Source organism: Polyodon spathula, chromosome 17, assembly GCF_017654505.1.
Source record: "Polyodon spathula isolate WHYD16114869_AA chromosome 17, ASM1765450v1, whole genome shotgun sequence".
Lineage (NCBI taxonomy): Eukaryota > Metazoa > Chordata > Actinopteri > Acipenseriformes > Polyodontidae > Polyodon > Polyodon spathula.
The window spans coordinates 22,032,399-22,046,491 of record NC_054550.1 but is presented as its reverse complement, the minus strand read 5'-3'; the positions used below and the strand labels follow the sequence as shown (position 1 = coordinate 22,046,491).

General features: G+C 37.8%; 1 protein-coding gene across 3 annotated transcripts in view; it reads left to right on the top strand.

The window, feature by feature from the left end:
- LOC121329982 (cysteine-rich motor neuron 1 protein-like) overlaps positions 1-14,093 on the top strand; it is a 43,072-nt gene that overhangs the window by 23,960 nt on the left and 5,019 nt on the right. For 2 of the 3 annotated variants that reach the window (XM_041276163.1, XM_041276162.1), the window contains exons 5-14: positions 1,081-1,260; positions 4,279-4,482; positions 5,046-5,174; positions 7,454-7,607; positions 8,204-8,325; positions 9,328-9,546; positions 10,260-10,478; positions 11,783-12,004; positions 13,094-13,201; positions 13,696-13,874. In XM_041276163.1, the coding sequence (XP_041132097.1) occupies positions 1,081-1,260; positions 4,279-4,482; positions 5,046-5,174; positions 7,454-7,607; positions 8,204-8,325; positions 9,328-9,546; positions 10,260-10,478; positions 11,783-12,004; positions 13,094-13,201; positions 13,696-13,874 (1,736 nt within the window). The remainder of the gene's footprint in view (positions 1-1,080; positions 1,261-4,278; positions 4,483-5,045; positions 5,175-7,453; positions 7,608-8,203; positions 8,326-9,327; positions 9,547-10,259; positions 10,479-11,782; positions 12,005-13,093; positions 13,202-13,695; positions 13,875-14,093) is intronic. The other variant, XM_041276164.1, reaches the window with a different exon arrangement.

Below are 14,093 nucleotides of genomic sequence, written 5' to 3'. Positions count from 1 at the left end.
TGGTGGGTGTACAGAGTGTGGTGGTAATCAATGCTAAATCACTGGGATCTGTTAGGAATGGTATCCATCAGCTACTAAGACCTGGATGGGCATTGATGGGCAGAATGGTCTACTCATGTTGGTCATTTTTATTTTACTCTTATGTTTTATAATTTACACAGTGGCCCCTGCAGCTTTTTAAAAAAATCTGCCCCCTGGTGGCAGCAATGAAAAGTAAAGATTTTATAATACTACAGTAGGATCCGACATACAATGCTTTAACTGTTAGAGAGAAATGTGGCTTCCTAAATTTGGTAAAATGTTTCTTGGGTGAAAACTTTCTTTTATGTTACTGGTAAGACTTATCAACAAGATTGACAAAATCCTGTGTGAATTTATTCTGAAATAGACTTGGTTATACTTTTATTTAAAACAATAGACTGTTAAAATTGCCAATCAAAATATACTTTCATAAACATAAATCTTAAAGCACATTTTAGCCTTGAATGATAATATTCTTCACCAGAAGCTGGTTAGTGGGAGGTTATTTTGACACCTTCTACCAATGATCCATACTGTACATTATCCAGCATTGTTCCCAACCCAAATCTAATCCCTAAGGCTTGGCATGGAGACAGCAAGAGTTTCCGGTATTTATATTGGTTTTACTAATCATGTGTGCGGTCTACACGTGGCTATCCTGTGAAAAGGGATGTCAGTCTCAGTGACATATGTGCTGTATGCTGCACTCTATAGAAAGTTTTAAATACCTTTCTACAATGGCCATCACAATGGTTAGGATTACCTCTTCCCCACTTTTCCGTTGTTTTGTTGTGTTTTTTGAGCCGGTTTCCGACAGGATTGTGGCTTGGAAATGGCAACCCATTTTAAAAAACAACTCTGCAACAGTGCAACCTTTTGGGACCACCGAGCAATGGTTAGGTGGCAGTTTAACTGCACTGAATGTAATTTACACTGCAGTCATGTATCTGATTCACTGTGTAGATGAACCCCCGAGAAATCTGCCATGTTTGTTTGTTTCTTTTGACTAAAGTGTTTGCTACATTGATTCATTAATGCGTTGTGTCGTTCCTGCTGCAGTTTCACCAAAGTGTGTGCACAACGAGAAGGAATACGCGGAGGGGCAGGTATATCGGATGGATACCTGCTGGCTGTGCCAGTGTCGAGGGGGGATATCTTTCTGTTCCAAAGCTGAATGTGCTGAGCTGGAATGTGAGAGTTTCTACATCCCTGAGGGAGAATGCTGCCCAGTGTGTAAAGGTAAAAATAATCCAAGCACACTTACATTTAGTTATTCACTCTGCTAATGCACTAATGCCATGGTCGCCTAATGTAATGAACCATGGGTTCATTGCACAAAACAATTCACAGTAACTGTGTTTAATGCAATTGAAATATTAATGTATACATTGACAGTAATATATTACCATTAAAATTAAATAAGCTCCTTGCTGTTTAATTACATTACAGCAAAAAAATAAGTACGGTACTGTAATTGGGGGGGGGGGGGGGGGGGGCAACGTATTGTATTAGTATTCATTATCAAAACTCTTATGAACTAAACTGTGGCAATATGAGAGAATGCCTGAAATGCTCCATTAGCATCCTGCTGTAGAACTTCAGAATATTCAAAAACAAATTGAAATTTTGTGTTCACTGATTCTCCCATTTATGTAGCTTACTGAATGTTTTTATGTCCATCAAACTGATATAGAAAAGGACTTTTGTGCAATGCCAGAAGCAACCAGTTAGTTCATTGTTTGGTATTAAACAAAAAACAAAAAACAAAAAAACATTCATACAAATCTAAACCTGTGTGTGTGTGTGTGTAAAAATGAAAATGTAAACACTTCTATAAACAGTGAAGGGGGGATAACTAAACACAGAAGTCAGTAGCCATTTCTCTTCATAGACCTATAATTCTTAAAACAAAAGATGTTTTGGTTGTAGAGTACTTTATTGTTGCAGGCCGATCAAATGTAGCAGAACTGGAAGCAGTAGAAGTGATCAGAATGCAAGCCCAGACCATGACCACAGCAATGCAGCCCCAAACTGTTTACTGTTTCTATGATAAAATCCAGCCTTCTAATAAGAAATGTAAAGAATATCTCCCATTGTTGTACAGTATTTACTCCAGTTTGCTTGAATGTATTAAGACCATTGTTAATTTGATCACATTGAAAAGAAATGCATGTCAGGAACAAAACTGCTTTAAATTGTTTTCTTCATTGTCCACAGTTTATAGATTATAGCACTGAAATAAGTATTTGAAGAAAAAGTAACTACCATGACTGTGCTTAATTATGTCTACATGGATGCGTTGCCAGCCGGCCATTTGATCAGTGAAGTGAAGTTAAGACACAGACCCATTTCAGGAACTGCCTTAAATTATTTTGTTAAAGCTGAATGACATTACTATAATCGGCTTCAATATTCATATTTTTTTCTGGCAATTTCAAACTGATTTGTGTTTGGCTTTCTAGGTAGTTTATATAAATTAATTAGTACATTTTAGGGCAAACAAATGTATTTGGGACGAATTGGCAGCTGGCCTTTGTTGGAATGTACTGTATACATTCCTATTGTACAGCACAAATAAAGCAGTTTACAATCATTAGAATTGAATTATAGTAGTAATGCATTCATTTTGGAATCCAGATCAAATTGCTGCTGCGTGTGTTCACAACAATGGCAGTAAAACAGATCCAGTGTGCATTGGCCTGTATCTGCTTTTTGGGCTGGAGGAAGTAGCTTTGTTTTTTGTTTTTTATTGGATCTTGTTGCTCTCACCTTTGACTTCTTGCCGGAGGGCTCTCATAGATTTCAGAACTCCTGAGCAATCAAACTCCCCTCTGAAGCCTGCCATCTCTATAATTGGAGACATGTGTGTGACGTGATGACGTCTGGCTTGGCTGTGTAGGAAATTTGCTTTGATTGTGCCCTTGGGTAGTGTTGATTTAGACTTTGGTGGTTTTTCTAAATGCTTACAGGCATGGTGATAGAATTTCACTGTTCTCCAGCGTGACACCCATAACGATCACATATTATGCAGGGCTAATCAGCATTCCAAAGTCCCCCATAGGCAATGCGGTGGCCAATTGGAACCCTACAGGAACTATAAGGGATGCTTCCTGTCCTGATCAACCTTCTTGAAAATCAAATCAACAGAAGGGTTTATCCATTGGCAGTCATGCCTAGTCTATCGCCAACAGTCCCCCCCCAAAAAAAAAAATAAAATAAAATAAAGTCCTGGAATATTATTTGAATAATCCAATTTTAGACAAAGCAATATAATTCAATGGAAAAAAAGAAAAGAAGCATTAAGACTCCTTAATTCACAATAAATATTTGAACTATACCAAAGAACCCACAATAACTGGGACAGCACAAAAGCAAAATATATCTGAACTGATTGAGTGTTGCTGCACTGCTCCCTTCATCATTCAACCTTGAGCTACAGACAACTGCTTGAAATAGACCTGGCAGAGGAGAAGCCACATAGACCTTAATTAGACGGGTGTCCTAATTACCTCCTCCTCTGTTCAATAAATAGAACATTAATTAAGTTATACTAAGGGTGACAGTATTATAGTAATAGCTAATTATAAGAATCACAAAATCATTAATCAAAGGAATAATATTATATGATCATTAAGGAGGCAGTGTGGTCCAGTGGTTAAAGTCCAGGGCTTGTAACCAGAAGGTCACTGGTTCAGATCCCACCTCTGCCACTGACTGACTCACTGTGTGACCCTGAGCAAGTCACTTAACCTCCTTGTGCTCCATACTTCAGATGAGATGTTAAACCAATGTCCTATTGTAAGTGACTCTGCATATAATGCACAGTTCACTTTGTAATGGTGGTCCACTATGAAAGGTGCTATATAAAAATTAAGATATTATATTATTAGACGGTGTAACAATGGTCTGTGTGGATACAGACATCTATTCATTAGCTTGGTTACTATGGTGAAGCAGCTGCATACTGTAGATCTACTGTTCTGTAGACTTTGGACTGTCATGCATCAGTGTGTAGTGAGTACAAACTGTTTCAGATGGCTGTGTGAGTGGTTGTCCAAACTTGTCCAACCATGACTGCGGAACACTATTGTTATATTTTGGCTAATGTGCTTTAGCAGGCGAGTGTTTCATTAATAGCCTTGAGCCTGATAAATCTTCTGCTGGCACAGGGCCCTCGAGTTAAACCGCATGCATCTGATTTGCTTTCATGTCTGCTCTTGCTGTACACTGTATAATTTGTGCTGTTTTTCCTTTAAGATACAGAGTTGTTTTCTCTCGGGAGCAGTGGAGCTAGCTGCTGGGTAAACAGCAAACTGAGGCACCACGACGAGCAGTGGAAAGAGGACGACTGCACCTTCTGTCAGTGTGTTGATGGGGATCCTCACTGCACTGCCATGGCCTGCAAACAGACCTGCCAAAACCCAGTCAAGATACACGGAGAGTGCTGCCCGTTCTGTGAAGGTGCACTTTGTATTGCTAACACGTGAAAGGTTACATCCAGTAGGATGTGTATTTAAAGAAATCAACTTTGACCTTTTAGTAGGACAATGTAATTAACCTTTTTAGATGCATAAAGTGCGTTCCTTTCACAAATATTTAGCTCACGACAGTGGATAGGATCCATTGTTTTTAAAGGCCAATACCCAGTAGTCCTTCGTTCCACTAGGATTCCACTCCATATCCATGCTGTAAATCACATTGTTAGCTTTGCCTCCCTGAGCATGAAATGAAACTAGAAACTAACCTTAAAACATCACCTACAGTCCTTCACTTAAGGAACAGGAATTACTAATGCAATTTTATCTGATATCAATAGCATATTAACATAAAGTGGACCTTAGCAAGCCTCTCCTCGCTTGTTGTGAAAGGTTTGTTGTATCACTGAGATTCATTATGTATTTGTATGTATGTAGGCATGTAGAGTATGTAGCTATCTATGCATATCCATGTATGTTAATAGAATAACTTTGATATTTGTAGTACTGCTTTACAGCTTAACACATCTTGCATTTTGCTTATTTCAGAGCCTACATATGAAACAGTTAGTCCAATTATCTGTCCAAAACTTGAGAACTGCACTCTTTCAGAGAAAGACTGTCCATACGGATTTATGCAAGATAAGAATGGATGCTTGCTATGTAAATGCTTAACAAGTAAGTGTTAATTTATTTATATATATATATATATATATATACACACACACACACCACACACACACACACACACACACACACACACACACACACACACACACACACACACACACATATACACAGTTGTAGTCAAAAGTTTCCATCCCCAACTGGAATTTAGAATTTATAGAAATGTCTTGAAAACAAAGAATTTTAGGAGAAATCTTTCATAGCAAAAGTTTTGCTTTTGTGGATGAGGAAAAAATGTTGCAAGAAATAGAAATTGTCTAATTATTTATTTCAGTAATTTTTTTGCAAAACTCCAAAAATGCTCATTCAAAAGTATTCATACCCTGGCAAGTTAGTACATTTGTCAATGAGCTTTTGGCATGATTCTTCTGAAGCAGATTTTGATGTGTGCTTTGGATCGTTGTTGTGTTGGAATGTCCAGTTGAACTTCAAACCAAGTTTTGAGCGGAGGGTTTCAGATGATTGGCCAATATCTTATTGTATGCTATGGAATCCATTTTACCTTGTATTGGAACTAAAGTTCCTGTGACATTAGAGGAAAAACAGCCCCATATAAGGATATTACCACCTCCGTGCTTGACAGTAGGTATGGTGTTCTTTTCTTTGTACGCCTCACCAGACTTTCTCCAAACGTAACGACTATAAGCATGACCAAATAGCTCGATTTTTTTTTGGTTTCATCACTGCACAAAACCATTAACCAGAACTCATAGCCATAATTCAAATGCCGTTTTACAAACTTTAAGTGATTGTCCTTGTGACGTTTTCCTAAGAGTGGCTTTTTCCTTGACCTGCGACCATTGAGACCTTCACCATGCAATACTCGACCTATGATTGAAATGGAAATCCCACTTGCAGTCAATTCACTTTGAATATCTTTGGCAGTCAATCTCGGATTGTTATTAACCTTCCTCACAATTATTCTACTTGTTCTTGGTGAAAGAACTTTCCATTAATAGAAATCAACCTATTCTTAACCCTTGTATACTCTCTAAGAATGTTCACCTACAATCCAGCATTTTCTAGGCTTTTCTAGAATTAGGTTTTGGATTATATTGAAATTTCTAGCACATTGTAAACAAAACTATTATAGCATCAAAGGGTATGAATGCTTTTGAATTAGCATGTTTGGATTTTTTTTTTTTTTTTTTTTGCAACACATTTTGCCATTCAGCTTAATTGTAGTATTTGTTACAATATTGTCAACACTGGGAAGCATGAAGCAAGTTGCTCCTATTTAGATGTGCATAAATACTGACACCTTCTGGCCTTGTGGTTTAAGTTAGTGGTTAAACTGATAAATTAATACAAAAACAGTGTTCAATGGCAGTACATATTTTTACCACAAGCACAAAAAAAACAGTATTAAAAAAAGGACTGACATAAGTACTGATACAATTCAGGATACCTTATTATTATTATTATTATTATTATTATTATTATTATTATTATTATTATTATTATTTGAACGAATCATATTGCAATATCTGCAGCCATTACATGACCTTATACAGACCGCGTCATGGTAGCTTCTGCACTGCAGTCTGGCCAAACGTGATGGGCATGACTCGTTTCAGTTATACAGATTTCCTTTACAAAAACAATGCATTTATACATTGAAAAAGAAAAGGTGTCTATTTTCTAATTTACAATATACAGTTGTTAATACATTTAAACAGAATCCACTTCAAATGCTTTTGTGTTTTTAAACTTAGGTGTTTAAAAATCTGTCAACTACTTCCGAGGCCAGAAAGGTCCCATTATGTCTAAAACCAGATTAATGAAATATCCTGCCCAGTGTTCACCTCTCCTGTTTGTAATGCGGCTGAAACAGATCACAACACGTGGCACTTACTGTATGCATCCTATTCTTCTGGATGCCATACAAGCTAAGAATGTGAGTCCAAAATCCTAAAGCCATGCTGAATTTCTGACCTCAGTATCTGGTTTGCATTTGTCAGTCAAATCCTGCACCCAGGGACTTGAAGAGCTGGAGCACACTCTAACAGCTGTGGGTTTATCAGCTGGAGGCCATGATAGAGAGAAGCTGCAAACAGGATCTGAGGAGTGTGTGGTGTCTGCATTATCACAAGTAGACTTTATGGAGTCTGTTTTTCAGGAAGTACTTGGCAGTGATAAATGTGACTTTCTTATTGTCAATCTGGACTGTGCCACATAGTGTTCACATACTCTTCATGAGATATGTAGCAATAGCAGGTTTTTAGAGGGTAGCAAATGCAGTTTTGATTATGTTAATGCTTTTGTTTCAGATGAATCTTGTCCAACTCTGGACATGTACTGCTCACTCCAGTGTCCCTTTGGCTACGAGATGGATGATTATGGCTGTCCTGTATGTGAATGCACTTCTCAGATACCTAAATGTCGTCCGATGTCCTGCAGTAAGACCTGTGCATATGGATATGTGTAAGTCTGATTAGGACACACACAAATATCAAAGTCAGTACAAAGAATGTTAAAGATCTATCATTGACATCGACAAATATAATGGCCTGCAAACGACCCTTCAGCTTGGATTGTATTAGTTAGAATTGTATAAGTTATAATACACTGAAACCATGAATCATGAAGGCTGTCACCAGGCAGTGCCTGGAAACTTCATAAAACAATATATACACAAACCACATGTGTGAAAAAGGACCCCCCACCCTTTAGTACAGGCCATGTCATAATGTTTTTATAAGAATTTACTTTGACATCCTGTATTGATTTGTGTTGCATTTTTATGTAAAAAAAATCAAATGTCCCTTAAACGGCTGGTACTAACCCAGAAACACAGCTGCATGGATCTATTTGTTTGCTGCAGGTAATGCAAGTAACTGGGAACTAAGCATTTCGGTCTTCAAAAAAGCTAAATTTAGTATCAGCTGATCCTTTTTATACTTTTCTGTTTTTGTGCAGTAAATTTGCATCTCTGTACGTTGATCCCTTTATTCTAACCTGCACTATACTGTGTTTGGTCAGATTTAACAGGTCTGACTTGTGCTGTTCTTTTGACACAGGAGAAACAAACATGGCTGTGAGATGTGTCGCTGTGTGAAATGCCCTCCTTTCACTTGTGATAAGGAATGCCGGGAGGGTTATCAGCAGAATAAGAAAGGGTGCTCCATCTGTCTTTGCAAAGGTACAATTCATACATATTTTACAGGAAGTAAATGGCACCTACTTTAAAGGCAGTCGTTCCGTTTCATAGATCCAGTGTTCAGAATCGTTTTCAAGCTCTTACAGAAAGACCCCTTGGGCTTGACGAAGAAAAGCAGCAACAAAAAACACAGGGCTCACTGTGCTTATTTTTGTAGTTAATTTTGCCTTTCTTGCATGTATGAACAAATACAAAAATAATATGTTGATTTTAGATTTTAGTCGTAATTAATTTTGTTAGTTCAGAGTAGTGACTATCATATCGTTTTAGTTTGAGGTGTAGACTTTTTTAAATACGATACCGGTTGTAGAATTACATATTTATATTAAAGTCTAAGACAATGCAAATCGTTTTACTTTCTTGCTGGTTGATCGTCTACCATAGGCTTAATTATGTCATCAATGTTATATTTAATCATGCAGTATTTATACCTGTTTTATATGCAATAAATAGCTCCTCGCATACTTTCACTCAGGTTTGCAGTTGTTGCGCTACCATAGCAGTATCTTTCCCTGCAGTTTTGCTACAAGCCATGTTTTATGAACTGATCATTTCTACTCAGAAGTACATTCGCTTTGAAACCTCTCTGAAGATACAACACTACACTGTAGAACACACCACCTTAATCGGATTGTCAAGATTGCTTTATAATAATAATACTTAAGCTTAAATCAAGTAATGATTCCAATCTTAAATATTACAGACTGCGTTTATACAATTTAAGAGACTAAACAACACAAAAAAGTCTTCAATATTGCTTTGTATTTTATAATTTAGTTTAGATAGACAAAGAGAAAGAGATCTTTTATTGGACTGACTAAACAATAATTAATCACAAGTTTTCAAGGCTCAAAGGTCTCTTTGGGTGAAAGAAAAGATAGATCAATGCTTACATTCAAAGGTAGCATGAAAACATTGTGAAAGACAATACAGTACACTGTAACACAATGAAATACTTCTAGTTAATACCATATTTTTCTACAGAGACCAAACATGTTCCAAGCACTTCACTTCCTGCACCCAAAGCCGACTACTGTCTCACAGCTACTGGTGATCATTATGAGGCGGGCGAGAGCTGGCATGACGGCTGTCGGGATTGTTACTGTCAGGCTGCCCGGGAGATGTGTGTGTTGATTACTTGCCCTGTTCCAAGTTGTTTATATCCTGTGGTCCAGATGGGCCAGTGCTGCCCGAGCTGCGAAGGCAAGTGCAGCTTTAACGAAGCACCCTGTGAGGGGAGCCGAGTCTTGTTCAGTCCTGACCATCATAACATTTTAATCTCATTAGGCTCCAAAGGAAGGCAGTATGCTAGTTTGAAAGTAAATATATTCATTATGTTACCAAGTATTTTCAGAATTTTTCACTCAGTAGGCAAAGAATAACAGCCTAATACTTTTCCATCTGAGGTTGTACTCTAACTAGGTGCCCAGTATACCCAAGCCAAGATTAGTGTAGTCATATCTTATTCATATATTTATTTTTGTGCCAGTTTGTGCAGTTGTTAAAATGTAACAATTATAAATATGGTCAACCAAAAGGTCAAAGGTTAAAATATATGGTTGAGCAACCTTTTAATGCATTTTGACATATAGAAAATTACAATGACTTGTATCCAAATCTTTCTCTTTACTAATTGTGATTTTAAGTAAGCAGGGGGTTACAGGGTTCAGTGATCAGCCGAAAGTGTAATGCCCCATGTTATTATTAGTTTAATATAAGGTTGGTACTGAATAATCCTGGGTACCAGACATAGCTTCGTTGTGATCCTCTCACTACAGAACAGGATGGTTGGAAAATCTGGCAGGGAAAAGACAGCATTCAACTAATGCAGGGAAGAGATGTCAGATAAAGTTTGTATAGAAAAACTTTAACTGCTTAGTGGCTGCCGCTGCTGGATAATAGTGTTTGTTTTCCAGATGAATCTGGCAGTGGACAGCAGCCTGATGCAGTTGATCTGGCTGTGTGCTTAGCCCCAGGAGGAGAATTCTATGTGGAAGGAGAGACTTGGCAACTTGATGAGTGCACCCACTGTACCTGCAGGAAGGGCCGTGTTCTGTGTGACACAGAGGTCTGCCCTCCCGTTCTCTGCCAAACGCCTGTCAAAAACATGAATACATGCTGCAACACTTGCCCAGGTATACAATGCTACATTTTCTATAGAGGTTCATTACATTTTTTGACTTCAGGTCCATGGCAGTTATTGTGCAGAACAAGCTTTCAAGCATGTGGTATTTACATTATAATTGAAATTTTATGCATGTACATACTGTATGACAGTCAGAAATCTTTCTCCTTTGAGACATGGCATCAAACTGGTATGTGTCGGCTGTGACTCCTAGACCTGCTTCAAGCAGCAACACTTCATTACAAGCTCTGTACATAAGAAAGTTTATGAACGAAACAAGGCCATTTAGCCCATCTAAGCTCACCCGGTCCCTGCTAGGTAATTGATCTCAGAACTTTTGTGACCAGCTTGTTACACTTTACATTTCTTGAAATTGAATTTCATTTACCATGTTTCTGCCCAGTTCTAAATGTGGTCTAAACCTGTATGGATTTCCTGGGTGGCTGTAAAAGTGTCTCCAAATTTGACTAGTTTGCTAATTATCCGCCCATCTAAGTCATTGATCTAGATAAATAACATGAGTGGTCCAAGGACAGAGCTCCAGAGCTCCAATTAGTTTTCCCCTTACAAGTACTCTCTGGAGCCTCTGTTTTAACCAGTTTGGTACCGACGTGCATGCACTATCTTGTATATCCACGGATTGCAGCTTGAGGAATAGCCTTTCATATGGCACTTTGTCAAAGGCTTTTTAGAAGTCCAAGTAGATGATGTCATAGGTTGTTTTGTGTCCATAGTTGCAGTGCTTCTTCATTGAAGCCTGATTTATCAGGCAGGAGTGCCCTGTTCTGAATCTGTGTTTACCGTCTCCTGTGATGCCGTTGCTGTATAGATACTGCTCTAGTTTCTCTCAGACACTTGACTCCGTGATTTTATATGTTATGAAGGTGATACTGATGGCTCTGTAGTTTCCTGGTTCCGCCTTATCTCTCTTTTTAAATATGGGTATTATATTTGCAATGTGCCAGCTGCGATATATAATGTATTTGATATCTGTAGAATATTCGCATAGCATGTGATATGCTTTACTGTATGTTTTAGCATTAAAAAGAAGATCAGAAAGCACACTTTAAAGAAACAATGGGTTTGCTGTATGCAGTGGTTCTATGATGCACTATGGGCAAAATGAAGCATGACATAAACCATACAAAAAGAAGAGAGTCCCAATATTCATGTATTTTTAGTCAATCAATATAAATCAGCTGTATTTATCAACGATTGCCATTAGATGTAGTCAAACAAACTGAATGGGAGGATCTGTAAGGTGATTTAATAGGCTGACAAATCATAGTCCTCAGCCCAACTTTATCTCCACAGATGACCATCTTAAACCACTTTTACCTGTAAACAGCAGTCAGCCTGAGGACTGTATATCCAGCGAAGGAGAGATTGTTTTGGCTGGAGAATCTTGGAAAGCTAATCCCTGCACAAGCTGCACATGCAATAATGGAACCATCCAGTGCTTCTCCCAAAGCTGCCCTCCTGCGTTTTGCAGAGTTCCTGTCTTGCGGAAAGGGCAGTGTTGTCCATATTGTTTAGGTAAGTAAGATGTTTAATACAAAGCTGACCTCCAGTGTCCAACAGTGTCTGATTTTAATACGACTTCCTAAGAATATATAAACAGGTCATCTGAGCAAGTCAGATTCCAAGTAGAGCAGTCATTCTTCTACAGTAGATGACTTCTAAAGGCTATAAAAGGACCTTAAAAGCTAAAGCGGTCCAATCCACAATAAAAACTAAAAACATAGTTTAAAAATGTCCTTGTATATCCTCTGCACAAATTAAATGGACAGGGGATAATTAGTTTGCCTGTGAAATGTGCAGCTCAAACAAAGTTAAGGGTTAAGTCTGATCCGTATGAAGAAATTGTATCTAAATGTCATACAGAGCTAGAACAGACTGACCAGACAGTGAGTGAGTGTGTGCGTGCTCGTATTCTCCCCTTTGCAGATAGAGATTACCTATAATACTTCTAGTGCTGTCAGAAATTATGGAGACATTTCATTCAGATTTTTTATTGTTTTATTCCTGCAAAAGCACATTACATTAAAGCAGCTAAAGTACTACTAGAAAGCTTTTGTTTTATTTATTTTATTGATATATAATACTTTGTTTGCTCCACAGTCAGTACCTTGCTGTCAGCACTTTTATTACAACTTGGTATCTAATGTGTATTTTGTCATGCTTCAGTATCAAGCGCAGTCTGTTGTTCTGGATGTTTTCATTTTAAGTTTTATGATTTTGTGCTTGTCATCACATCCTGGTTATTTTTTAAATCATGGAAGTTGAAAGTACCCTGTGACCTCAGATGAGCTCTAGAATCATGTCTGACAGGTACATCTGCTACACCGAGTGTTTGTGGATTCAGGAAGTGTTGCAGGGGGCCGGTTAATGGTTACACTCTGGTGTGCCAGATGTAATCGGAGGTTAAACGTGATTCCGAGAGCTATATTGAGGCCACAGTGATATTTTGAACGCTAAGGTTAAAAGTCACCAGAATGCTATGATTGAAACTGAAAATCATACAAAGTGAATCTAACCAGCACAGAGAATACACATGTTAAGATATTTCATAAAAATACCAAGTTGCTTTTTATTTTAACGGATTCCTTTTTCCCTTCCATAAAGATGGCGTAACGGTGCGGTCATCTCTTGCTCCCTCTGTGAAAACCTATCCAGAGGACAGTGAACAATGGTTGTCCACACCTGGAGTGCCACATGTTAGTTCAATTACAGGTAAAGTGTTAGTCAAGAGTTTAGAAGATAAAAGCTATTTTAGCTGCATAATCCAAGGCCCTTCAATTTGACAAGTTTTTCCACGCCCGCAGTGACAAACCTGTTTGCTAAGATTTCAATTGCAAAAAAGTTTCTGATAAAAGCTTGTATTTAAAACATAAATAAATAAAAAGGTTCAATAATAAGAGTAGCCAATTAAAATGTATTTAGAGGTCTCAAGAGATTTTAACAAAAGCAAATCATGTGTGTTCTGTGGTGTTAATACTTAAATTGCTGGATTACAATAATGCATTCTTTCTCTTCCCATCTACCACGTAATACACATTGATAACAGAATGTCAATGTTCACTCTATTAAGTGTTTTTTTGAAATGCATAGAATGAAAGTATTATAGAACATAACAGGAAGTGTTTAATGCTGTGTAACTGCATCTCAGGAATCTGATGGGGATTCATTTGAAATTAAATAGTGTCTTCTTGTATACTTAATTTCAGAAGGAAAAATCCAAAATGAAGATTACCCAAGCCAGACGGAGGTTGCATTGATATACCAATCTGCAGCCTGGATTCTAGCCGGTATATTGCTGACTACTGTCATATTCCTCATAGCTGCTCTTTTAATAAACAAGAAGAAGAAATGGGTACAAATGCCCTGCTACAGTGCACCCAAAAAGGTAAGAAATATATTAACACCTTTGGAACATACAGCACTTTAAAACATACAACACCATGTGAATGACATGTTTACAGTGCCTTACACCACAAGGACAAATGCATTGGAGAGCAATCAGCATACCAAAGGAAATCGCCCAATGCCAACAAATATCACGTAAAGGTAACATTACCAAGGAAGACAAGACACTAGAAACAATGCATAGAGATACACAGATCAT